Below are 27,472 nucleotides of genomic sequence, written 5' to 3' on the forward strand. Positions count from 1 at the left end.
ACTGCATCAGCAAGGTCTCTCCCAGACAAAGATTTCAAAGCAGACTGGGGTCTCAAGATCTGCTGTTCAAGCTCTTTTGAAGAAGCACAAAGAAACGGGCAAAGTTGAGGATCGTAGACGCAGTGGTCGGCCAAGGAAACTTAGTGCAGCAGATGAAAGACACATCAAGCTTTATTACCCTTCGAAATCGGAAGATGTCCAGCAGTGCCATCAGCTCAGAACTGGCAGAAACCAGTGGGACCCAGGTACACCCATCTACTGTCTGCAGAAGTCTGGCCAGAAATAGTCTTCATGGAAGAGTTGCAGCCAAAAAGCCATACCTCTGATGTGGAAGCAAGGCCAAGCGACTCAAGTATGCACGAAAACATAGGAACTGGGGTGTAGAAAAATGTCAGCAGGTGCTCTGGACTGATGAGTCAAAATTTGAAATGTTTGGCTGTAGCAGAAGGCAGTTTGTTTGTCGAAGGGCTGGAGAGCGGTACAATAATGAGTGTCTGCAGGCAACAGTGAAGCATGGTGGAGGTTCCTTGAACGTTTGGGGCTGCATTTCTGCAAATGGAATTGGAAATTTGGTCAGGATTAATGGTGTTCTCAATGCTGAGAAATACAGGCAGATACTTATCCATCATTCAATACCATCAGGGAGGGGTATGATTGGCCCCAAATTTATTCTGCAGCAGGACAACGACCCCAAACATACAGCCAAAGTCATTAAGAACTATCTTCAGCGATAAAGAAGAACAAGAAGTCCTGGAAATGATGGTATGGCTCCCACAGAGTCCTGATCTCAACATCGAGTGTGCCTGGGATTACATGAAGAGACGGAAGGATGTGAAGAAGGCTACATCCACAGAAGATCTGTGGTTAGTTCTCCAAGATGTTTGGAACAACCTACCAGCCGAGTTCCTTCAAAAACTGTGTGCAAGTGTACCTAGAAGAATTGATGCTGTTTTGAAGGCAAAGGGTGGTCACACCAAATATTGATTTGATTTAGATTTCTGTTTTGTTCATTCATTGCATTTTTGTTGATTGATGAAAATAAATGATTAACACTTCCATTTTTGAAAGCATTCTTTCTTTACAGCATTTTTTCACACGTGACTAAAACTTTTGCACAGTACTGTATATATATATACACGTGTGTGTGTGTGTGTGTGTATATATATATATATATATATATATATATATATACATATATATATATACACACACACACACATGTATAGTGTGTATAGAATATTCTTTTTAAGTCTTAATTGCAATCTGATTATTAAGTGGTTGGTTACCTGCCAGAAACCAGGTACCTACCAGGTTGGTTGGCCAGTCGGCAAACGTCCGCCATGTCCTCTCAGTGCAAAATTGCAAGACCTCAAATATATATATATTTTTTTTAAATATTAATTTATTTAACCACAAGCATGACAATGAAAAGTGGATTTACACATATTTGGAAATCTACCTTTTTTTTTTTTTTTTTATGGTAATTGTATCCTGAACGCCCGTTGATTTTGCCCAGATATAAGTGTAAAAGTACCAGTGTATTTCCCCATTTCTTAAAATATTTCCACCTTCAGTAGTTTAGTTGTAAATACAATTCATTATGTGAAGATCTTAAAACATAATTTTAGTCCTTTACATTTTCTCATTTATCTCTTGTCTTGTTAAATGTACTACAGCATGCTGTTTACTGTATAACACATTGTGTTTGCATATCTGTGAACTTGCTGTTGTGTGTTTCAGATACTTGTTATCATGTAGACCCCTCTGCTGGCAACACATTGAATTTAAAATATGCAAAATGTGTCTTGTACTAGATTTCTGTTTTTCAGCTGGAAGTGAAACTACTGTAATATTAAAGTTGTGCTAAAATCTGATCTACCTACAATATACAGCCATCTAGTGGCAACCTAATCTGTTTACAGTTTAACCTTTTGCTTTTCAATAGTACCAAGCTCTGTTCTTTTTATAATACAGTATATTTCACAAGTTATTCCTGTAATATATTTTTCAAGTTAGAGTATCTTATTTTAGAATATCAGCAGTTTTTAAAACTGTACCCAAAAATATTTAATTTATTCTATTTTTTAATAACTGTAGCCAGTTTGAAAGTGTAATGTTACTTATTTATTACATTTAATTAATAATACAACAATGATACACCTTGAATTCATGCTGAATCTTACAACCTGCTTAAACTTTTTTACCATTCTCTGCATTACCACTTTCATAATCTTAAGGAAAGACTATAAAAGTTTGATGTAGTAATTAATTTTTTCATCTCAGTGAAAATTAAAACAGTTTGTGGATCATGTTGCCTCTAGTGGTGTAATGAAGCACCAGCTTCAGTAATGCATTGGTGACTTATGCATTAATTATTATGCATTGACATAAGTCATTAGTGTATTTGCTTTAGGGCTCCTAACCAATGCTGTTTTTGATGATATTATAATAATAAAATTGTTTGTTGAAAAATCTCTAGTTCTTGATCTGTGTTTTAACACAAGCCTTTCAATTCCAGCATGATGCAGTTTTAAAAATGAAGTGTTACAAATCTAAAAAAGTAAATTGACTTAAAGTTGCTTTTGTTTGAAAATTATATCTGTTTTGAGTAGTATGTATGAAATAAAACTCAGAATTGGCCTGCTCTTTATAGTATGTTTTTATTTCAGAATCATTCTATGCAATATCATATTAATAAAACTTATGCCAATTGGTAGTTTTGTGATTTTTATTTATTTAGTTTTTTAATAAGTCTTGTTTGTTGAAATTAAAATGAAAGAAAATTACATGGCATTTTCAAATATTTGGTCACCTTAGTAGTTATGCAGTACCGTAACTGTTTTAATACACTGAGGAAAAAATACAAAGCAAACCATTAGTTTACTCTTTTAAAATAATATTGAAACCTGTTAATTCCACAGCAGAAAATAGTGTAACATTACTAAAATTGTATTTTCTTCAGCTAAATATCCTTGGTTATTTTTTTATTACACATGTCAGCTCTTCTAGAGATTGCATTGCATGGTAGTACCAGTTGGGGTCTCTGTTGTTTATGTTGGACTTTAAAGTATAAAAATTTTTTATTTAATGTTTGGACTTAATATTACTGAACTTAAAAAAACACCTCTCAATGGATTTTCATAAAGATCTATATAGTATTGCTAAAATTAATTTTCATTGTTTTTGTTTTAGATTACATCGGGTCATGTCTGCCTTGAAGAGTTCAAGAGAAACTATTTCAAAAAGCTCCAATAACGAATTTCCAAAGCACTTGTGAATTACTTTAGCTACTGTGTGAATTTGAAAAGCTGTTTTTTTAACAATGATAACGTCAGAATTACCTGTGTTGCAGTAAGTGTATTTGCCTCTCTGCCTTATAAATTTATCACTAGTAGTGTTAAAAGAGGAAATAATACATTACTCCCGTGTTGGAGTAAAAGAACTGAATAGCTTACTTTATATACATTTTTCACATTACTGTTGACTACATTTATTATGTTATGCTTTAATAATCAACATCTTTCAGTTTCAAAATTAAAGACATTGTGTTTAAGGATGTCATGTGTATGTATATACATATGTATTTGTGTGTGTGTTAAATATATACATACACTTATAATTATACAATTATACACTTATGTAAAATTTATGTCTGTCTGGGTGTAAAATATACTTTATTTTTATAGGGACTCAACAAATGAGTCTGGCCAGGTGGAAACTGTAAGTTTGAGTGTCACCATGAGTGAAATGGAGGATACTGGTGAAGTTAAAGGCAAGAGAAAAAGAGGACGACCCGGTAGACCACCGGTATGTTTTTGTATATGCTGCTCTGAATGTATTAGGAAAAACATTGACATTTGTTTATTTTTTTCTGCAATTCTGTCTGTTAATGCACAGTGTGTTAAACTGACTATGTACAGTATAAAAAATATACAAAACTGAATTGCTTAATCTAGAGGTGCTTCCTGAATTGGGTATATGTGCTGCCAGAGTAGGCATTCGCATCCTGTGATCCTAAACTGGATTGGTGTGTTAGAATGACATTCCATAATAATCATTCTTTGTTTTAGAAATGAGTTTGAAAAGACCATCTGAAAGTTTCATGTATTCTTCTTCCCTTAGTCAGTAAATAAGTGTTCAATTGTTTTATTAACTAAATGTTATTCAGTATGTACTTAACAGGAAAAAAAATGTCAAAGGTAATGTATTTTCTCACTTCTTATAGTCTGCCAACAAGAAGCCTCGAAAATCCCCTGCAGAAAAGAGCCAGTTTTCAGGACCTAGGGGGAGTAGGAAAGCTAATGGTGTTCCCCAGCAAAATGGAGAAGGAGAGCCCATCACACTGTTTGAAGTTGTGAAGATGGGCAAAAGTGCCATGCAGGTCAGTTAATAACGATGGTAAGACTTTAATTAGTCTTATATTTAAAAAAAACCAAAAAAAAACTAAACCATTATATATTATCTATGGTTTATTTTGTTCTGTTTATATATTATGTCTCCAGATTCACTTCATCTTCTTCTTTCGGCTGCTCCCGTTAGGGGTTGCCACAGCGGATCATCTGATTCCTTATTTTTCTGTCCTCTGCATCTTGTTCTGTTACACCCATCACCTGCATGTCCTCACTCACCACATCCATAAACCTTCGCTTAGGCCTTCCTCTTTCTCTTCCCTGGCAGCTCTATCCTTAGTATCCTTCTCCCAATATACTATATTTGAAATACTTGCCTTTATTCTTGGTTTCCTTTTAGTTTTAAGTCTTCAAACACATCTGTTTTTTTAAATTCTACTTTTTAATTTAAATGTGTTAAGCATGTGTCGATTTCTCTTTTCTGGTATTTTCTGATGTATGTATTTTAATAGGATTTTGCTTATTGTAGAGTGTTGTTGACGATTGGATTGAGTCCTACAAGCAAGATAGAGATATAGCACTTCTTGATCTGATCAACTTCTTTATTCAGTGTTCTGGGTGTAAAGGTATGTTTTAAATAGGTATATGACAAATATGAATCTAATAATGATTGATGACCATTAAGCTAATTTTGTGTAATAGTTTAACTGTCAATTTAATGCACATCTTGTCTTCAATTAATTAGTTCCTTAGTTAATTTTACTGGACCTTGCATTGCCATTGAGAGAAACTATAGCTCATTCTTGGATGATTTTTACTACAGTGCACGAAATGTTGCACACAAATTAAATCCTTTTGTTATGCTAGGTGAGGGATGTTGTAAGTGATATCACATTGTTAAAATGTTTGTAAATCACTAATAGTTTTAGCAAGCCAAAACCCTTAAATTCAGCTTTTAAAGGCATTCAATAAATAAAAAATATGAGGTGCTTTATTTATATTGTTTATGAGGGCAAAGGAACAACAACTTTATAATGACTGTTCACACGTCCAGTTTAACTCTAATCAGGTTGTGAATTGGCTCCCATCTAGATAGTTATTTTCACTAAACAAAGTGTTATAACCTGCATTAAAAGATGTTGTGGTTTGGTTTGTTATTGTGTAGGGAACATCAAAGAGACAATAAGCTCAATTAATGTGTGGTTTTATGAGAACTGTGCAAATCTTTATTAAAACTAAGTGGGTTAAATTAAGAGGTGGTTCAAAACATACAGGTGGAGGTCACATTGCATGCCTAGTGTCTCAACACAAATATGCAGATAATGTTGTATGCCAAAATGTGTTTATTTGTGAGGTTTTTCATAAACACATTTTTCTGGCTTGTGTGTGTTTGGAGTATGTTTAGTGGGGTTTTTATGACTCTAGTATTGTAGTTCAACCACATTTCTAAATCTCATTATGAGACATAACTTTTTGTTGATTAAATGTGAATTAAAGTAGTTCTGTGTGAAATGTACCAGTAGACTACTGGAGTACAGAACAGACTTATATTGTTTGTTCATATTATGAAAATGTCATAAATAATTTTTTTTTCTTGCGCAGTTCTTCACTTGAAAATCTACTTGTGCATTTTTGATGAATTTTATTCACTGCAGTTGTGTGTGTGTGTGTTTATTTGTTTTGTTTGACATTTTGCTAATTTTTTTTCTGTAAAGGAACTGTACGAATTGAGATGTTCAGGAACATGCAAAATGCAGAAATCATCAGAAAAATGACAGAAGAATTTGATGAGGCAAGTTTGGGAAATTCCAAAGTTGTAATCTAAAATTGCTTAAATATATTTTCATTTGTAGTAGAGATTTTCATTGATAGCGAATGTCACCATACAGAAGCACATCCAGTACACTCAAAGAGAATGCATCTTGACTCATTATCTTTATTTTAACATTCTTTTCTAGAATCTCTACTATCTAAGTATATAATGTAAAGGACAATTATCCATTGTGTGTAACTACTGAAATACAGTAGAAAATACTGTAAAGCTAGGGAGGCAATTGTAAATACTCTGCTCATCAGTCACTAAACCAGTTAATGTATTTTAAAGATGTTCCATATTTAGTGAACGCTACTTTGAAAAGTAATATGTAGTAGCAGTGTAAGGTACCCTCCTGAGTTTTTGTAGTAACAGGGCAATCTAAAATATCTGAATGTTTCTTACTTTGATCTGTTTTGTTTGCTCAGTTCTTTTTGCATCTTATCTACTACAAGTGTTCAAAAAAGGAAAAATGACAAAACATTTATAAAAGTCTTATTCAATGTTACATTTTGTTTTAACAGCCCCTAATGTGAACTTTTTAATTGTATTTGGAACATTTTTAATATCTTCTCATTGTACAATGGGAATGTTTAAGGATTTGTGTGAAATGGCACAACATCATGTAGCTTGTTATGCCCTAACTGACGAATATATTTTCAAGTAACAGCTTACTTCAAATTTACTTAGTTAATTCAGTACACCATTTGGATTTTTACATTAAGCAAACAGTAACCATTAATCTTGAAACATCCTTGTTATTTAGATAGATAGATAGATAGATAGATATTTGTTTTTAATATAATTCGTCAGTCATGTAATAAGAATGGTAGATTGTGAATTTCTCTAGGGCTTTTATGGCCTTGTTAAAATTGCAGGCAGTATTCAAAAGTATAATCTCAATAGTGTGTTTCACTTAATTTGCTATATTTATACAAGCTATGTGCTATTCTGTTTAAATTATGTAAGTTTAATGTACTGCAGAAATATAAATATATATATATATATATATATATATATATATATATATATATATATATATATATATATATATATATATATATATATATACTGTGTATATATACAGAGGTGCTGGTCATAAAATTAGAATATCATGACAAAGTTGATTTTATTTCAGTAATTCCATTCAAAAAGTGAAACTTGTATATTAGATTCATTCATTACACACAGACTGATGTATTTCAAATGTTTATTTTTTTAATGTTGATGATTATAACTGACAACTAATGAAACTCCCAAATTCAGTATCTCGAAAAATTAGAATATCAATTAAGACCAATGCAAAAAAAGGATTTTAAGAAATGTTGGCCAACTGAAAGGTATGAACATGAAAAGTATGAGATGTACAGCACTCAATATTTAGTTGGGGCTCCTTTGGCCTGGATTACTGCAGCAATGCGGCGTGGCATGGAGTCGATCAGTCTGTGGCACTGCTCAGGTTTTATGAGAGCCCATGTTGCTCTGATAGTGGCCTTCAGCTCTTCTGAATTGTTGGGTCTGGCGTATTGCATCTTCCTCTTCACAATACCCCATAGATTTTCTATGGGGTTAAGGTCAGATGAGTTTGTTGGCCAATCAAGAACACGGATACCATGGTCCTTAAACCAGGTATTGGTAGCTTTAGCACTGTGTGCAGGTGCCAGGTCCTGTTGGAAAATGAAATCTGCATCTCCATAAAGTTCGTCACCAGCAGGAAGCATGAAGTGCTCTAAAACTTCCTGGTAGACGGCTTCGTTGACCTTGGACCTCAGAAAACACAATGAACCAACACCAGCAGATGACATGGCACCCCAAACCATCACTGACTGTGGAAACTTTACACTGGACCTCACGCAACGTGGATTCTGTGCCTCTCCTCTCTTCCTCCAGACTCTGGGACCTTGATTTCCAAAGGAAATGCAAAATTTACTTTCATCAGAAAGCAGCAGTCCAGTCCTTTTTGTCTTTAGCCCAGGCGAGACGCTTCTGACGCTGTCTCTTGTTCAAGAGTGGCTTGACACAAGGAATGCGACAGCTGAAACCCATGTCTTGCATACGTCTGTGCGTGGTGGTTCTTGAAGCACTGACTCCAGCTGCAGTCCACTCTTTGTGAATCTCCCCCACATTTTTGAATGGGTTTTGTTTCACAATCCTGTCCAGGGTGTGGTTGTCCCTTTTGCTTGTACACTTTTTTCTACCACATCTTGTCCTTCCCTTTGCCTCTCTATTAATGTGCTTGGACACAGAGCTCTGTGAACAGCCAGCCTCTTTAGCAATGACCTTTTGTGTCTTGCCCTCCTTGTGCAAGGTGTCAATGGTCGTCTTTTGGACAACTGTCAAGTCAGCAGTCTTCCCCGTGATTGTGTAGCCTACAGAACTAGACTGAGAGACCATTTAAAGGCTTTTGCAGGTGTTTTGAGTTAATTAGCTGATTAGAGTATGGCACCAGGTGTCTTCAATATTGAACCTTTTCACAATATTCTAATTTTCCGAGATACTGAATTTGGGACTTTCATTAGTTGTCAGTTATAATCATCAACATTAAAAGAAATAAACATTTGAAATACTTCAGTCTGTGTGTAATGAATGAATCTAATATACAAGTTTCACTTTAAGAACGGAATTACTGAAATAAATCAACTTTGTCATGATATTCTAATTTTATGAACAGTACCTGTAAAATATATATATATATATATATATATATATATATATATATATATATAATATATACAGTGGGACTATACAGTGGGACCTCGGTTCACGGCCATAATTTGTTCCAAAACTCTGGTCGTAAACTGAAGCAATTTCCCCCATAGGATTGTATGTAAATACAATTAATCCGTTCCAGACCGTACGAACTGTATGTAAATATATATTTTTTAAATTTTTAAGCACAAATATTGTTGTTTATACCATAAAATGCACAGCGTAATAGTAAATTAAATGTAAAACCATTGAATAACACTGAGAAAACCTTGAACAACAGTGAAAACTAACACTGCAATAGTTCGCGCTATAGTGCTAGGAACCGCTCGCTAAAAACACATTTTTTTTAATGAGTTTTAAGCACAGGGTAAAAAAATGAACATTTGAAAAATCCGTAATTTAATAAACCACCAAGAAAAGTAACATTGCAACAATGCAGGCTATGAACCGATCACTGTAAACAACTGAAAACAAAAACAAGCTTTCTCTACCTTATGCGTCCCTCCCTCCCTCGCTCGCTCGCTCTCTCTCTCTCTCTCTGTTGCGAGCCTGGAGCGCCTGTGTGTGTGTCTCTCTCTAGCGCACTCCTGTGTGTGTGCGCGCGCGCCTCTCTCTCTTGCGCTGCCTGTGTGTGTGCGCTCGTCTGTCTCTCTCTCGCGCTGCCTGTGTGTGTGCGCGCATCTGTCTCTCTCTAGCTGCCTGTGAGTGTGCGCGGCTCTCTCTCTGCCTGTGTGTGTGCGCGCGTCTGTCTCTCTCTCTCGCTGCCTGTGTGTGTGCTGCCTGTGTGTGTGTCCCGCGCTGTCGCTCTCTCTCTTGCTTACTGCACAGGAAATGCACAGGGAGAGACTGAACATGTACAAACCGAAAGGGAACCTGGCTTGTTCGTATACCGAGTGTGTGGTGGTGAACCGAGGCAAAAGTTTGGCGAACTTTTTGGTCGTAAACCGATTTGTACGTGTACCGAGACATTCGTGAACTGAGGTTCCACTGTATATATATATATATATATATATATATATATATATATATATATATATATATATATACATACACACAGTGTGTGTGTGTGTATAGATATATATATATATATATATATATATCTTTTAAAACTTTTTTATAAAGTAAATGGTAGCAACCATAGCAATGTCTTATAGGGGAGAACAGTTGTTTCATTTGTAGTAACATCTATTTGCTTCATAAAACTGTGTTTGTTTACCTTGAGGCAAACCATTTATACTAATTAATTGAATAAATCCTGTAAAACTGGCAAATGTATTGTGAATAATTTGTTTAATATTAAGTAGGGCTGGGCGATAAAATGATAAAGTTAATTATCACGAAATAACTTTTCCTCGATAGAAATATAAGACATGGTCGATAGTCGACAGAACTCATTACTTTCATGTTTTGACGGACAACAAAAAGCCAATGATAATGAGACTAGTGCCGTACCAAACCAGTCATGTGGCTGGAATAGAGTTTACAGCCACGTCAGGTTAGGTTGATGCACACAGTGCTGAGCATAGTAGCAGGTGGCAGTAACATGCGTGCTAATGTTTGGTCTGCATCAGCTGTACACTATGGAGTTAACTTGTGCTTGTAAAATGCTCTCATAATGTCACTCGTGATTATAAAATGTCTTCCTTGCACATGAACTTTGGGCAGTAATCTAACTCTATAGTGAATGCCTGTATGTCAGGAGTGGGAGCGAAATAAAAGAGAAAATGACAACAGAAAATGTTAATGAAATCTCAAAAAAAAATCAGCGTTACCGAAATAGACACCCCAACAGACACAGCTCAAGGCTTAAAAGACAGTGACATTATTGAAAAGAAGGATCAGGGGAATTCACTAGTGTGGAGATATTTTGACTATTTTTAGTCTGACAAGAAGCAGAGTAGTGTGCACTGCAAATGCATGTTCCCACAAAGAGAGGTAATTCCACTAACTTTTTTATACCAACTGAAACAGTGCCATCCTTGAAGCAGGGGTGTCCAGCTCCGGTCCTGGTAGGCTGCGGGTTTTCATTCTAACCCTTTTCCTAATCAGCAAGCAATTTTCACTGCTAATTAACTCCTTTTCCCTTCATTTTAATAGCCCTGTTTTAAGGATTCAATCCTCTGAATTTGACTTGTTTCCTCATTAAATGGCAGCCAGACAGAAATAAACCAACAGATGCCCAGCTAAATTGGAACATCAAACTCCAGCCAATTTCACTCCAACCAGTTTCTTAATGAGAAGCCAATCCTTGCTGTTAATTAAAGCCATTATTGAATATCATGACTTGTTGCTGCTCTCATTCTGCACAGTAGATGTTTTGTTTTTCTAAGACCACCGTCAAAATGTTTTGGTGACCTGAGCAGACCAACATGACCGAGACCTTCACCTTTCTTTATTTTCAGGTTAGGTGGTCATATGGTGGCTTGTTTTGTGTCTCATTATAGTTTGTCAGCTGATTAAGGAAAAAGAAAAACTCTAAGGGGTTTGAGTCACGACCATTAAAACTAAGGCAAAACAAGTTAATCAGCAGCAAAAGGGGCTCACTAATTAAGAAGATAGTTAGAATGAAAACCTGCAGCTCTACTGTGGTCCACCAGGACCGGAGTTGGATACCCCTGCTTTAGAGCATGCACAATACAAGACTTTTTTGTCCCTGATCCAAGCAAGTGCTGCACTAATGGGAATTTCTTGTGCCATTTTTTATATAAATACAATTCTAGTAATTTACAAAAGTCTTTTGTAATTATTTAAATTATATCATCTCTTTCATCATTTACCAGACGCATGTCAAGGAAATAAGATTGTGGTCTTAAACCTAGCATCCATCCATTGTCTCCCGCTTATCCGAGGGTCGGGTCGCGGGGGCAGCAGCTTGAGCTGAGATGCCCAGACTTCCCTCTCCCCGGCCACTTCTTCTAGCTCATCCGGAGAATCCCGAGGCGTTCCCAGGCCAGCCGGGAGACATAGTCCTTCCAGCGTGTCCTGGGTCTTCCCCGGGGCCTCCTCCTGGTTAGACGTGCCCAGAACACCTCACCAGGGAGGCGTCCAGGAGGCATCCTGATCAGATGCCCGAGCCACCTCATCTGACTCCTCTCGATGCGGAGGAGCAGCGGCTCTACTCTGAGCCCCTCCCGGATGACTGAGCTTCTCACCCTATCTTTAAGGGAAAGCCCAGACACCCTGCGGAGGAAACTCATTTCAGCCGCTTGTATTCGCGATCTCGTTCTTTCGGTCACTACCATAGCTCATGACCATAGGTGAGGGTAGGAACATAGATCGACTGGTAAATTGAGAGCTTTGCCTTGCGGCTCAGCTCCTTTTTCACCACGACAGACAGATGCAACGCCCGCATTACTGCGGATGCCGCACCGATCCGCCTGTCGATCTCACGCTCCATTCTTCCCTCACTCGTGAACAAGACCCCGAGATACTTGAACTCCTCCACTTGAGGCAGGATCTCGCTACCAACCCTGAGAGGGCACTCCACCCTTTTCCGGCTGAGGACCATGGTCTCGGATTTGGAGGTGCTGATTCTCATCTCAGCCGCTTCACACTCGGCTGCGAACCGATCCAGAGAGAGCTGAAGATCACGGCCTGATGAAGCAAACAGGACAACATCATCTGCAAAAAGCAGTGACCCAATCCTGAGCCCACCAAACCGGACCCCCTCAACGCCCCTGGCTGCGCCTAGAAATTCTGTCCATAAAAGTTATGAACAGAATCGGTGACAAAGGGCAGCCCTGGCGGAGTTCAACTCTCACTGGAAACGGGTTCGACTTACTGCCGGCAATGCGGACCAGGCTCTGGCAACGATCGTACAGGGACCGAACAGCCCTTATCATGGGGGCCGGTACCCCATACTCTCGGAGTACCCCCCACAGGATTCCCCGAGGGACACGGTCGAATGCCTTTTCCAAGTCCACAAAACACATGTAGACTGGTTGGGCAAACTCCCATGCACCCTCCAGGACCCTGCTAAGGGTATAGAGCTGGTCCACTGGTCCGCGACCAGGACGAAAACCACACTGTTCCTCCTGAATCCGAGGCTCGACTATCCGACGGACCCTCCTCTCCAGGACCCCTGAATAGACTTTTCCAGGGAGGCTGAGAGTGTGATCCCTCTGTAGTTGGAACACACCCTCCGATCCCCCTTCTTAAAGAGGGGGACCACCCACCCGGTCTGCCAATCCAGAGGCACTGTCCCTGATGTCCATGCGATGTTGCAGAGGCGTGTCAACCAAGACAGCCCTACAACATCCAGAGCCTTGAGGAACTCCGGGCGTATCTCATCCACCCCCGGGGCCCTGCCACCAAGGAGTTTTTTGACCACCTCAGTGACCTCAGTCCCAGAGATGGGGGAGCCCATCTCTGAGTCCCCAGGCTCTGCTTCCTCATTGGAAGGCATGTTAATGGGATTGAGGAGGTCTTCGAAGTACTCCTCCCCACCGACCCACAACGTCCCGAGTCGAGGTCAGCAGCGCACCATCCCCCACCATATACAGTGTTGACACTGCACTGCTTCCCCTTCCTGAGACGCCGGATGGTGGACCACAATCCTCCTCGAAGCCGTCCGAAAGTCATTCTCCATGGCCTCCCCAAACTCCTCCCACGCCCGAGTTTTTGCCTCAGCAACCACCAAAGCCGCATTCCGCTTGTCCTGCCGGTACCTATCAGCTGCCTCCAGGGTCCCACAGGACAAAAGGGACCGGTAGGACTCCTCCTTCAGCTTGACGGCATCCTTCACCGCCGGTGTCCACCAACGGGTTCGGGGATTGCCGCCACGACAGGCACAGACCACCTTACGGCCACAGCTCCGGTCAGCTGCTTCAACAATAGAGGCACGGAACATGGCCCATTCGGACTCAATGTCCCCCACCTCCCTCGGGATGTGGTCGAAGTTCTGCCGGAGGTGGGAGTTGAAACTACTTCTGACAGGGGGCTCTGCCAGACGTTCCCAGCAGACCCTCACAACATGTTTGGGCCTACCACGCCTGACCGGCATCCTCCCCCACCATCGAAGCCAACTCACCACCAGGTGGTGATCAGTTGACAGCTCCGCCCCTCTCTTCACCCGAGTGTCCAAGACATGTAGCCGCAAGTCCGACGACATGACCACAAAGTCGTTCATCGAACTGAGGCCTAGGGTGTCCTGGTGCCAAGTGCACATATGAACACCCCTATGCTTGAAACATGGTGTTCGTTATGGACAATCCGTGACGAGCACAGGAGTCAATAACAAAACACCGCTCGGGTTCAGTTCGGGGGGGCCATTCCTCCCAATCACGCCCTTCCAGGTCTCACTGTCATTGCCCACGGGAGCATTGAAGTCTCCCAGCAGAACGAGGGAGTCCCCAGAAGGTATGCCCTCTAGCACCTCCTCCAGGGACTCCAAAAAGGGTGGGTACTCCGAACTGCTGTTCGGTGCATACGCACAAACAACAGTTAGGACCCGTCCCCCCACCCGAAGGCGAAGGGAGGCTACCCTCTCGTCCACCGGGGTAAACCCCAATGTACAGGCTCCAAGTTGGGGGGGCAATAAGTATACCCACACCTGCTCGGCGCCTCTCACTGGGGGCAACTCCAGAGTGGTACAGAGTCCAGCCCCTCTCAAGGAGATTGGTTCCAGAGTCCAAGCTGTGCGTCAAGGTGAGTCCGACTATATCTAGCCGGAACCTCTCAACTTCGCGCACTAGCTCAGGCTCCTTCCCCTTCAGAGAGGTGACATTCCACATCCCAAGAGCCAGCTTCTGTAGCCGAGGATCGGACCGCCAAGGTCCCCGCCTTCGGCCACCACCCAACTCAAACTGCACCCGACCTCCTTGGCCCCTCCCATAGGTGGTGAGCCCATGGGAAGGGGGACCCACGTTGCCTCTTCGGGCTGTGCCCGGCCGAGCCCCATGGGTGCAGGCCCGGCCACCAGGCGCTCGCCATCGAGCCCCACCTCCAGGCCTGGCTCCAGAGTGGGGCCCCGGTGACCCGCGTCCGGGCAAGGGAAAACGCCGTCCAAAATTGTTTTCCATCATAGGAGGTTTGTTTAACCGCTGTTTGTCTCATCCCTCACCTAGGACCAGTTTGCCTTGGGTGGCCCTACCAGGGGCATAAAGCCCCGGATAACAGAGCTCCTGGGATCATTGGGACACGCAAACCCCTCCACCACGATAAGGTGGTGGTTAAAGGAGGGGTAAACCTAGCATAATGTTTCAATTTTCACTTTCTGTATATGGTATCAAAATCCCTGAGTTATTATATACTGTATTACATATTTGTATTTCTGAGATTGTAACATACTGTATAGTAAATATACATGAACTATCAACTTACATAAACTACCACATCACAGATTTATACATTACATCAGTACAGTACATTTAAAAAAAATAAAGTGGATAATTTTAAAAATTGTGATTCTCCATAATGTCCAGCTGTTAGAAAGTACTAGCCTTGACCATGCGTGTTTATTTTTCCCCCTCTCCCCTTCTGTTGCTTATGTGGCCATTTACACTACAACGGCTCTGCAAAATCGGTTAGAAGAGGACTGAAAAAAAAAAAAAAAGTTACCACACAGTGAATACTTTTAGACTAATTTATAGATGGCAGCACTGATCCAACACTTTGAAATGTATGGCAGGCAGTGTGGTTTTGTGGTTAAGACTTTGGACTTAAAACCCTGGGGTTATGGGATCATGTCCTGCTACTGTCACTTTGTGACCATGAGCAAATCACTTGACCAGCCTGTGCTCCAATTGGAAAACCAAAAGAAAAGAAATTTTCTGATGTATATGTGCAGACTTGGGATTGACAACTTGTGGTAATCAGCAGCTCAACATAACAATATAATAGTATGTCACTTATTATTAGAGATTGAACAATAGTTTTTTTTCACAATTTATTGTGAATCAGTATTTTGTACAGGATCATTCCTTAAGCACAAGATCAGACTCATGTGTCAAGTGCTTTCTTCTCTAAGTTTTTAGTTGCCTGTTCAGCTGATAGAATGGTTTGGCATGTGGGAAAAAAGCCAGATTTTAGCTTAAGTACACTATGTGGGGAAAAAAAGTGTAACTCTTTAGTCTTGGTAATAATAACTCTAAAAGATTAATACACATCTAATTTAAAAAATTCAATTTCTGTTCATATGAATGAATTGCAAAAAAATATTTTGTTCCTCATTAGCGATTTTATCACAAATATAAAAAAGATAAAATATTAAGTTTACTACATGAATAAATTGTCTTAACATTAACAATGCATTTTACAGTATTAGTTTTAGTATTCAAGCTAATTAAACTTCAGATATTTTTTTCTTACAATATCTAAGTCAGTGTAAGCAATAGTTTGTCTTTTTTTAACCCATAAGGTCAACATTGATAAATACCTTTCAGATTCTACGCATTTGTGATCTTCACCTCATAAAGTAAAATTAATTGTTCCTAATTTTAAGTAAATAACAAAAGAGGAAAAGGATCTCTTATAAGTTTATAGTGTCACCCCAGTGAAACCATTCTACGATGTTAATGTCCTCATTGGCAACTTAATAATGTAAAATTAAATCACCCTATGTGATCCTACAAACAAAACTCTAATTAAAGGTATCCTCACTGACCACTTTATTAGGTACACCTTGCTAGTACCAGGTTGGAACCCCTTTTGCTTTCAGAATTGCCATTTTCTTCATGGCATACTATAGATTCAACAAAGTGCTGGATGCATTCCTCAGGGGTTTTGGCCAATATTGACATGATAGCATCACAATTGCTGCAGATTTGTCAGCTGCACATCCATGATGCAAATCTCCCGTTCCACCACATCCCAAAGATGCTTTGTTGGTTTGAGATCTGGTGACTCTGGAGGCCATTTGAGGACAGTGAACTCTTTGTCATTTTCAAGAAATCAGTTTGAGAATTTGAGCTTTGTGACTTGTGGCATTATCCTGCTGGAAGTACCCATTTGAAGATGTGTACACTGCGATCATAAAGGGATGAACGTGGTCAGCAACAAGACTCAGGTATGCTGTTGCATTTAAACGATATTCAGTTGTTACTAAGGGTCGAAAGTGTGCTAAAGAAATATCCCCCACACCTTATACTTTCATGTTGTTGATGCCACCTCAACATCCGAATGTCGCAGCAGAACTTGAAACTCATCAGACCAGGCAACGTTTTTCCATTCTTCGATTGGTAATTTTGGTAAGCCTGTGCGAATTGTAGCATCAGTTACATGTTCTTAGCTGAGAGGAGAGGAGTGGCACCCAGTGTGGTCTCTTGCTGCTGTAACCTATCTGCTTCAAGGTTCATCATGTTTTGTGTTCAGGTTATTTCAGTTATTGTTGCCTTTGTATCAGCATGAACCAGTCTGGCCATTCTGCTCTGATCTCTGGCATCAACAAGGAAATTTTACCCAGAAAACTGCTGCTCACTGGATATTTTCCCTTTTTCGGACCATTCTCTGGAAACCCTGGAGATGGTAGTGCTTCAGAATCCCAGTAGATCAGCAGTTACTGAAATACTCAGCCTGTCTGGCACCAACAACCATGCCATGTTCAAAGTCACTTAAATACCTTTCTGCCCCATTCTGATGCTCGGTTTGCACTTCAGCAAAAACAAAAGTCATTAGCTTACAACATGTAAAAAAATTTTTATTTTTTTTCCTTAGTATTGTTATATAGGAAAAATCAGAGCATAATATAAACAGGTAACAGATTTTCTTAATGCAGTGCTTTTGTTTTGAGACAGTGCTGCATATTATAAAAATGAAAGGAAGATAAAGTTTGAATAGCTGTATGCTATTGAAACTGAATTATATTGTGATACATTTTACATTACTGTAACTATTATACACCATTATGCATTTTATTATTGTTTATTCTGATAATTTATGTTTTGCAACATACATGCATCGATGTTTCTTGTTTTTAATTATTTATAATGTTTTATGTATTAGGACATTTATAAATGTTATTTTCAGAACCTGTTTTGCTGCAATAAAAAACACAATTACTTAATAACTCTCTCCTTTTTGCCATACCATTTCCTGTCTATAGGACAGTGGTGATTATCCACTCACCATGCCAGGTCCTCAGTGGAAGAAATTTCGTTCCAACTTCTGTGAATTTATTGGAGTTTTAATTCGGCAGTGTCAATACAGCATAATTTATGATGAATACATGATGGACACTGTTATATCTTTACTGACTGGACTTTCAGATTCCCAAGTTCGAGCTTTCAGACATACCAGTACACTTGCAGGTTGGTGATATCAATGATATATTTTCCTTTAATCAAAATTCAACAGCTGTCAAATATCTTTTATTGTTTTTTTTAAATGTTAGACAATTGTTGCAAGAATTATCACAAAATGTTTTAATTAAGAAAAAATTAATATACTCACCGGAAAGAAGCTTATAGGAGAAAAGTGGCAGATAATAAAAGTACCCCTTCAATTGTTAAACAGAATTATTTTAAAATCAATGTTCTTTGTTGTCAATGTTTTGATCAGTGCTACGATTGCTAATCAGTAATTCAATAGTTAAACCTTTGTCCAGAACAACAAAATGTTTCAACCCTGAAGTGCTAGTTTGCACAAAGTATATAAATTCTACTTGCTCCCTAAAGCAGTATTCTAATGACCTTAATCTGTAAAACTGTGTGTGCAATCTCTGCTGAGCTACTTGCTGTTTCTGTGCTTTCCCAAGTGAAATGAGTGCATAAAGTTTAGATCTAAGCAAAATGTACAGTATCCCCTTATATCTTAATGATTTACTGGTTTATTAATTAATTCTGTGTTATAAACAATGGATAAATAACATTTCCAGATCCAGATTATCTTGCATCAATGCTTATTATGACCTGTCAATGTCTCTGGATGACATGCAGAAATATTTATTTTTTTCCATTTGTTGTGTCACAATAATCTACATATATTCCAATTATGCTTGTATATTACTTTAAACACTTACAGTATGTTAAATAATAGCAGTCTCCAAGTTGGAACTGCTGGTTCAACCTTCTTTAATACAAAGTGTCAATTAAAAGACATAAAATAAAATGGGTAATATTTCCTGCTGTTAACAATATTTAAACAATCCAAACTCTAAATATTATTGTTTCAGAAGGCGGAGCAGTCAGTTGATTTTCCTCCCCAAGTACATGGCTGAAGGACAAATTGATTTCAGATTGAAACAGAGATTTGAAACAATGCATTTAGCAAATTGCAAAGGCTCCGCTTTAGTGTATATGTTATGCAGCATTTCTGACCAGTAGGGCTGTCAAATCTTATATAGCTTTTTGAATTTAATGTTATTTTAAAAAGGCAGAAGCTGACATTTATTTTTAAAAGAACGGTTGTTTATTTCACCCGCTCTCGGTTTGGCGTCGGATTATTCCCGACGTGCATTGTAAAGCTACAGTATCTGTTTTTTCACTTCACTTCTATAATCAGCCTTTTTGTAATTTTAAATAGTTTCCTTAATTATTAAAATTTACAGCTAGACCCCTTCAAAACATGTGTTTTTTTGTTTTTTTTTCTTCTTCTGCCCCAATCCCATTGCTGTGTGCGGGCCTCAGGGGGCCTTACCTAAGGCCTGCCTTACCTACATAATTAGACCGCAAGGGCCATCCATTAAAATTTTTTTTAATGAGGAAAAAATACTCGAGTATAAAATGTACATACTGTCTGCACTTGTAGATTCACAAAGAACCGAATAGATTTTTTTTTTTTTTGATTGATAGGTGCCCTTCTAATATGTATCGTTACATATGATGCCTAAACTGCTTAATCGCCATAGACAGTAATTCAGCATCGTCTTCGGCAGGAGGTTAAACATATGTCCAAAGTCACCAATTTGGACCTTTAATAATTACAAAGCGTACCGCATTAATTTTAAAAGTATGCATTGTAGATCTTGCAAAATGCCGGACTTTGCCCCTGCTCTTTAATTATATGACTGTCTACATGATGTTGTACCAGAAGATCCTCATATTGATAAGAGTTCAGCTATCAAATGATATGTGGGAAGACGCTGAACAGAGTCACACTGAATATCATAGGCCAAGTTTGATCACTATAGATGATCTGGGCATGGACAGTCCTAACCGAGTTGTACTGAGGCAGCTCCGTATAGGACAAGGTTTAGTTTGGTCTTTTTCTCTTTAGCTTTGTGTTACCACATGTCGCTTAGCCGCTGTGTTGTCTCTTTTGCTTTATACATACATGTTGTCTGGCTTGGTGATGCACTATTGTGATGTCCAGTGTGGTGGTGTTATAGTGTGTGTATAGTATATTCTAAAGCATGCAATGCTTTTATTGGCTTTATTGATTGGTTTTATTATTATTTTGGAGACTTCGGCGTAATATTGTTCTGTTCTTCGGTTATCTTTGTTATGTGGCGTCTAAACGAGGTCTGCTCTGATGATGTGAACTTGTTTGCTTCTCAAAGTGGCACTGGCCTCTTATTGTAAATCATCTCTTTAAACTTGATTGATTAGTGCGTCAGTATCTCTGCTGTGCATTTATTTTGAAATCCATGATTTACTAAAAAGGTGCAATAGGAATTACATTATTTAAACTTAAAAATTCTTATTGATTAGTGTCCGCTCACAAAGATGGAAAGGCCTGTCTTAAGATTTGGTCTGGATGACGACTCTGCCACAACTATACTCAGAGCTGTTTTCCTAAATGCTTTTCCAGTTATGTAAAATAATTATTTTGCATCTGATTTTGTCCCATTTACTGTTAAACCTAAGACCCCTAACTGCTGTTTAATGATATTGCATTCTAATTAAAGCAAATGGAATATAACTCTGCCTGGGATTTTGATTACTCTTATTTTTAAATAAGTTTCCCAAATACCACTAGAATTTTTTTAAAGTTGTTTTTTGTTCTTGCTGTAGCTACTGCTGCTGCCATTACAATAATAGCAGAATATAAAAAAGCAAGTATAAACATGTGTAACACCCAGCATTATTAATCTGTTTGAATGTATTTGAATATTTACTTTTTTTTAATTTGATTATTCAATCCTTATTTGGCTAATTTGACATGCTGAGCAAACTGGCTCAGAAATTCCTGTGTGTACCAGCCACAAGTTTGTTAATATTTCTATTATATTTAGTGATCCTTTTTTGATAGTTATTCTGTGGTTTGTCAATTTATAAGCTAAATGCTGAATATCAGTAAATGTTATATTGATTACAGATTGTGAAATATTTACGTTATACTCCTGAGCCTCAAGTCACAGCTTTGGTGATAGTTGTTCTTTGTTTGATTGTTCTTTGCTCTAAGCCAATTAAAAAGTGTAATAAAACATCATTCCTGCATTTGAGTATAAGGTAGTTAATATTTTGATGTTATCTCATGTGGTAATGCTCCATTGTGTTTTAAATCTTTTAAACAGTGAATACTGAACTAAAGATTGACGAATTATTTCGCAAATCAAACTACAATCAATATCTGTCAGGAAAATCACAATTAGGCAGGGCTGAATAAATTGGGGAAATATCTAAGTGTTTGTTTTATTTTTGGGTTGCAATTACCAAATCACAGAACTAATAAAGAAACTGGAAATGTAAAACATTACCAGTGCTTTCTAAAGTATACACATGTGGATAACAAGAAATAACACTGAATACATCTCACCATTTTTTTTTTATCTCTATTATTGTAATCAACAGAGCTTGAGCATATATCCCGACATCATTGAAAAGAGCCATCCCAGAATGCAATTCCAGTGTATTTCATTTCAAACTCCTCCACACACAGTAACAATGGGTATATTTATAAGGTCATTATTGTCAAAGAGTGGCCCAGTTAACTTAACTTCCCATTCTTTGGGATGTGGGAAGAAGACCTACACTGCACTTGGGGAATGTGTCAGCTTGACACAGACAGTATCCTGGCTTGGATTCAAGCCCTGTTACTTTTGAACTATGGGCCAACAGTATTAACTACATCTCCACTTTTTTTCCACCTAAAATAAAGACTCAAAATAATATATTGTTCATCTCCACTTAATCTGCATTTTCTTTAGTTGCTAAATCAAAGATCTTAAAATTGATTTTTAGATCATGATTGAAAATCATTCTTGCATGGTGTACACAAATTGAAATCAAATTTAGTTAGAACATACTCTTCCTCAGTCTCTACCAAGCATGTTTTAATTTAGCTCAACATGATATATCAAGCACTACTCTCTTGTCCTGGGCTAATTGACTAATGAGCCAAGATCCATTGGTTACATATTTGGATACACCTTTGGTTTACATCCTGTTGGATTACAATCTTTCCTGATAAATGGACATCACTGAGGCCACCATAGATACTTACCTTCTTATAGCCCTCTTTGGTTTGTTTGCTTGATTGAATACCTTTGTGAAAAGAACTGTTATGATAAACATTGTTAATGTAATAACTCACTGCTTCATCATGATTACCATGAGGTGTAACTTGCCTCTTAGAAATGGCAACAAAATGCACTATACTTTATAATGTTAGAAAAGAAGAGAAAATTTTTAATTAATTCACCTGAGAAAGTACTTATTTTTTAATGTGTTATCCTTTTATTAGAACCATTCTCACAACCTAAACTAACATTAGAATTTCTAGTAAATGTCAGCCCTTTGAGCTAAAAATTTACTATTGCTGCAGATGTGATATAGGTCTGTGTGAATTAAGTGTGTCTAAGATTGAAGAGTGTTTATTATACTTGGTTGCTTGGTTTCCAGGATATTGCCACTTTCTTTTTTGAGTTTTGTACATTTAGTTATTTTAAGGTTTAACATTTCTGGCCAGTTTTTGTGCATTACCTGTAATTATACTGTATAATAACGTTTTTTTTTTCCTACATCCTTCTGTGGGTAGAAAAGTTTTGCTGCTAAAAGCATATACATTTTTGCCTAAATTTAATCCTGATGTAATTTTGATTAATCTTAAATTAGTTAAAGAAAAAGCTTAAATGATTTACTCATGGAAAAAAGTAAGAGATCACTCAACATTGGACTGAAATTTCAACCTTCTTTGCTTAAATAAATATTAACAAATGACAAGTCTAGAGAAAGAATCCAGGACAAAAACAAAAATAATTGGTAAGTAGTATCTGTGAACTATGACCTTAGTTGCCTTTCAGTCCATCAGCATCCTGTGTGATCATCTCTTATAGCCACACCTATTTGAGTCCTCTGGCATATGGGACTAATAAGCTTCTGAATCTACAATTGTGAGCCATTAGTAGGCAGAGTTCACATATCTGGTTGTAGTGATACAGAGCATACCAAAGGTTCTCTCTGTAGTTAGTTAGGAGAGAAATCTAGTTAAGGTAGCATACCTACATACCATCATTTTTCAATAAAGTTGTGACCACAGCAGGTATATGTGTGTGGCCAAGTTGGCAGTTACTGTCACAGTGAGGCATTATACAGGCATATTGCTGTTGGTATAAAGGAGTCCCAGTAGTGTTTCTTGATACACTTCTGTTGAATAATTTGTTGGCTGAAAGTACGCAGTGTTAGTGTGTCAGAGAGTAGATCTGCAAGTTGTTCATATTAGCACTATTTTGTTTTCATTCTGTCCATTGCTACTACATTCTGATGATCCAGAGTATGTCCCACAACTGAGCCTGCCCTGTTAATTAACTTATTAATTTGGTGGGCCTCTCTTGAAGAGATGTTACCAGCCTAGCACACCACATTCTAGAAAATTGCACCAGACATCACAGAGTTGTAGAAGATGTGAAGGATGTCACTACTAATATTATAGTTATGCGGTCTCCTATGAAAAAATAGTCTCCTCTGTCCTTATGGCCTTATATATTTCCTCTGTGTTACAGTCCAACCTGTCATTGATGAGTATTCCGAAGTACTCATACCAGTGCACCACCTCTACATCCACTCCAAGAATAGTGGACGAACAGAGAGCCTCTTTGGTGTGGTGAAAATCAATAGGCAGTTCCTTGGTTTTGCTAATGTTAAGTTGGAGACCATTCTTTTTGCACAAAGGTTTCTACCTGAAACATCTTTATTCTGTCTGGCTTTATACATTTATATCAGAAATATAGTCCATGAATCCCACAGTCTGTGGTCAGCTCAACAGGTAGTCCATTATCTAGGACATCATAGACTTAACAATCTGTATATATCCAAGCTTACCTCTTAACAGGGATGGCTGGATGGTATTGAAGGCACTGGAGAAATTTAAAAATATAATCATTACATTGCTGCCTCCTTTGTCCAGGTGAGAATAAGCCTTGTGGATCAGATGGATAATTGCATCCTCTACTCCAGTCTTTAAACTGCAGAGGTTCCAGGTAGTCTACCGCAAGCTGACTCATCTTGTTTTAAGACTAGCAGCATGAAGGCTGTATTTCTTTGAACTGTCATTGATGTGACCATCATGTCTTCCATTAGTTTCAGCAAAAATACATGTGGTCCTGTTCTTGTGTGGCCACTTCAGGGTGATAAGATCTTGGAAGGACAACTGTCTTGTTGGTGGTCTGAAACTTTTCCTTCATTTGGTACATAATGTACTTGTAGTAAAGTTACTTAATCCATAGTGCCTGGCAATGCTGGAACATACTGCTGGCAGGCATTTCTGTTTTTTTTTTCCTTTAGTATACATATAAAGCAGTGTATCTATATTATTTCTGTGAACCTTTTAATGGTGTAAGCTTGTTGCATGCTTAACTTTATAATTTTTGGATTTTGCTTTTGTAGCTATGAAGCTTATGACAGCACTTGTCAATGTTGCCTTGAACTTGAGCATCCACCAAGACAACACACAGAGGCAGTATGAGGCAGAGAGAAACAAAATAGCTGGAAAGCGGGCAAATGAGAAATTAGAGCTTCTTTTGGAGAAAAGAAAAGAGGTAAGGTCTGATTTTTGCACATTGCTGTAACATTTTAGTTTATATTTTTGTGATGTAGTATTTATTTGTTTTTTCAGATCTCCCAATCCCATGCTGTGTTTTTGTTACCACAAGGTTTATATTTCTGACAAAAAGTTTGCGTACTTAATGCAAACATTGATGGTAACATTTATTTTTCACACACTTGCAATTCTCCTTAAGCTCTTTATTGCTTTTGATAACAAGTTTCCATTTAGTAGTAGCCTTTCTTCTTCTTTTATCTTGTCTTAGTTTATATTGAAAAGGTTTACCTTTAGAATTAGTTATTTTCTTAATTTTTGAAGTATCTTAAATATATAAATTACAGAGCAATTCCAATTCTAATATTTTTAACGCACAAATTTATAAGTAGTAACTTTAGAATAATCAGCATAGTTAATTTTGCAAAGAAAATTTCTAAACACAAAAGCAACAGCCTTTTGTTAAATTTCTCTAATGTTTCATTGTTTTTAACTCTCCTCTTTATTTCATGTTGGTGTTATAGTTTAAACATTGAGTCATAGATATTTTAAATACATTCTACAACCCCATATCAGGAAAAGTTGGGACAGTATGGAAAATGCAAATTATAAAAAATGCAGTGATTTGTTAATTTCACTTTGAATTATATTTCATTGCAGGCAATGTGAACCAAAGATATTTCATGTTTTGTCAGGTCAACTTCGTTTAATTTGTTAATATATATCCATTCCTGCATAATACAACTGTTTAAAAGTTATTTTTGTTACTAACTGTATTACCAGAGAATAGTTCCTTCTTACTAGGCACCAGTACACATTTTTATACACTTTTTTTTCTTATTGTTATAGATGACACATGAGAAATAATACTGAATGAGGTTTTTAATACTCCTAAACTTGGCTACACTTGGGGTCATTAGTATTATGCTCAGTTTATGTGGTTGGATTTGAATTTAGCTCTACTTTGTCACATTAAGCTATGTAGATGTTAGATAGTCTCTTGTTAACGTATCAAAGTAGGGAAATAAGGGCCAGCGCTTAGAGTGTGAAGAAAACCAAGAAGGCTGTCCTAGAATGTTCCATATTTGCTTTGTTAGAGACAGGTCCATATATAAAATAGGAAATTGTTATAGTTTACAGTGAAATTTCATACGAAAATTTCATTTCCTGAGAGCAACCCCAGGTGGACCTGCCATGAATCATTGTGTGTTGAATGACGGGATATCTTAGATATTCCCATATGTAGTTCATTTGTCCCTAGGTAGCAAAACAGTAAGGTGATGGTGGAATCAGTGGCACCCCACATTTGTTGTTGTGATATTTAGTAATCAATGTTTTGCACTCTTTAGCTTCACACTTAAACTGAATAGTCACCACCTTTAAAAAAGAAATAAAACTTGTCGCTGAAAAATTAGTGTTGTTGGTCAGCTCAGGAGGACGGTGATGAGTGTTCATTTTTGGATTCTTTCTGTAGCTCCATTTTGTACGAAACATATAAAGAAACCCACATTGCATTTTATGACACAGGGCAATTTCCATGACAATGTAATAAACTAAATCCCAATGTTTGACTTAAATCTGAACTGAGGATTTTGAATGAAAATCTATGCACCGACGCTACCATAAAAAATTTAGAGTAAAAATTGTTGCCAACTTGTTTCTGTTCTGAAAAAGGAGAAGAGTTCAGGGAGCCATTCAAGGGATTTTACAAGTAATACATTTTGTTACGTAGTACCGATATGGAGGAGGATAAAGTACCCAATGAAATATATGTACTCTATATATGTGTATATGTATAAATGCTGTGTTTCAATTCTCAAAAGACCTAATTACAATGAACCCCAGGCCAATTAACTAATTAGAGCCGTGACTCTCCACAATAAAACAGAATATTACAATTAAGCACATAATTATCATAAGATATATAGAGAGAGAGGTTAATTGTACAAAAAAGCAAAACTAAGAGATGATCATAATTGCAAATAATAGAACTGAAACTTAAACAGAATATTTGAGAATAACTATTGAAAACAAAACACAAAGAAAGCTAAAACAAAGCCAGAGAGTAAGACCCATGACAAATAATAATGCATTCAAATTATTTACTAACACTATGCTTTTATTTGCACACCAGGTTGGTGACTGGCAGTGAAGTGAACATAGTCTAGTATAGATTTACATACCCGCTATGTAATTTAATTAAGGTGTCAGTCATAATAATGTTTAAATATTTGTTTGGTGTACATTGTTAACTGTGGAGTCCAGTTTAGCCAAAAACCTTGTGCTTAAGCTGTTAAATTTGTATACTGTAGATTGGAATATTCTGTATTATGGAATCCCCAGTTTTGAGTGCACTCTTATTTTCTGTCTCAGTAGATGTGTTGCAAAGTGAATAGTCTAGATTAGTTTTCTGGGTGCTGAGAGACTAAATTTTGACTTGGTAGGTCTATGTCTTACCCAATCACCGTTACCACATTTTTGCACCTTGTAACATTTGAGGTTAGAAAACACCAAATTGTCTAAACCGACCAAGTAAGTATAAATTTTTGTGTTCCTAATGGCTGTCATCTTTAAAAGTTTATAATTATCTTAGCTGTTGGCAGGAAAGTCTTAGCTCTATGTATTTCATGACATACAACATATAAATGTGCCTTCAGCAGGTAAGAGAACCAATGGAACTGACATTTAGCACCAAACCCAAATTACAATGATTTGCTGAGTGGTCTGCATACTTTATAGATGCAGCAAT

At 37.6% G+C, this 27,472-nt stretch overlaps 1 protein-coding gene across 3 annotated transcripts in view; it reads left to right on the forward strand.

The window, feature by feature from the left end:
* The window catches only part of stag1a (stromal antigen 1a), a 291,842-nt gene that overhangs the window by 193,116 nt on the left and 71,254 nt on the right, over window positions 1-27,472 (forward strand). For all 3 annotated transcript variants that reach the window (XM_051923034.1, XM_051923035.1, XM_028794702.2), the window contains 7 exons: window positions 3,193-3,351; window positions 3,687-3,807; window positions 4,226-4,381; window positions 4,879-4,975; window positions 6,065-6,141; window positions 17,912-18,116; window positions 24,573-24,724. In XM_051923034.1, coding sequence (XP_051778994.1) covers window positions 3,323-3,351; window positions 3,687-3,807; window positions 4,226-4,381; window positions 4,879-4,975; window positions 6,065-6,141; window positions 17,912-18,116; window positions 24,573-24,724 — 837 coding nt within the window. In that variant the 5' untranslated portion in view covers window positions 3,193-3,322. The remainder of the gene's footprint in view (window positions 1-3,192; window positions 3,352-3,686; window positions 3,808-4,225; window positions 4,382-4,878; window positions 4,976-6,064; window positions 6,142-17,911; window positions 18,117-24,572; window positions 24,725-27,472) is intronic.

Source organism: Erpetoichthys calabaricus, chromosome 2 (genome assembly GCF_900747795.2).
Source record: "Erpetoichthys calabaricus chromosome 2, fErpCal1.3, whole genome shotgun sequence".
Lineage (NCBI taxonomy): Eukaryota > Metazoa > Chordata > Cladistia > Polypteriformes > Polypteridae > Erpetoichthys > Erpetoichthys calabaricus.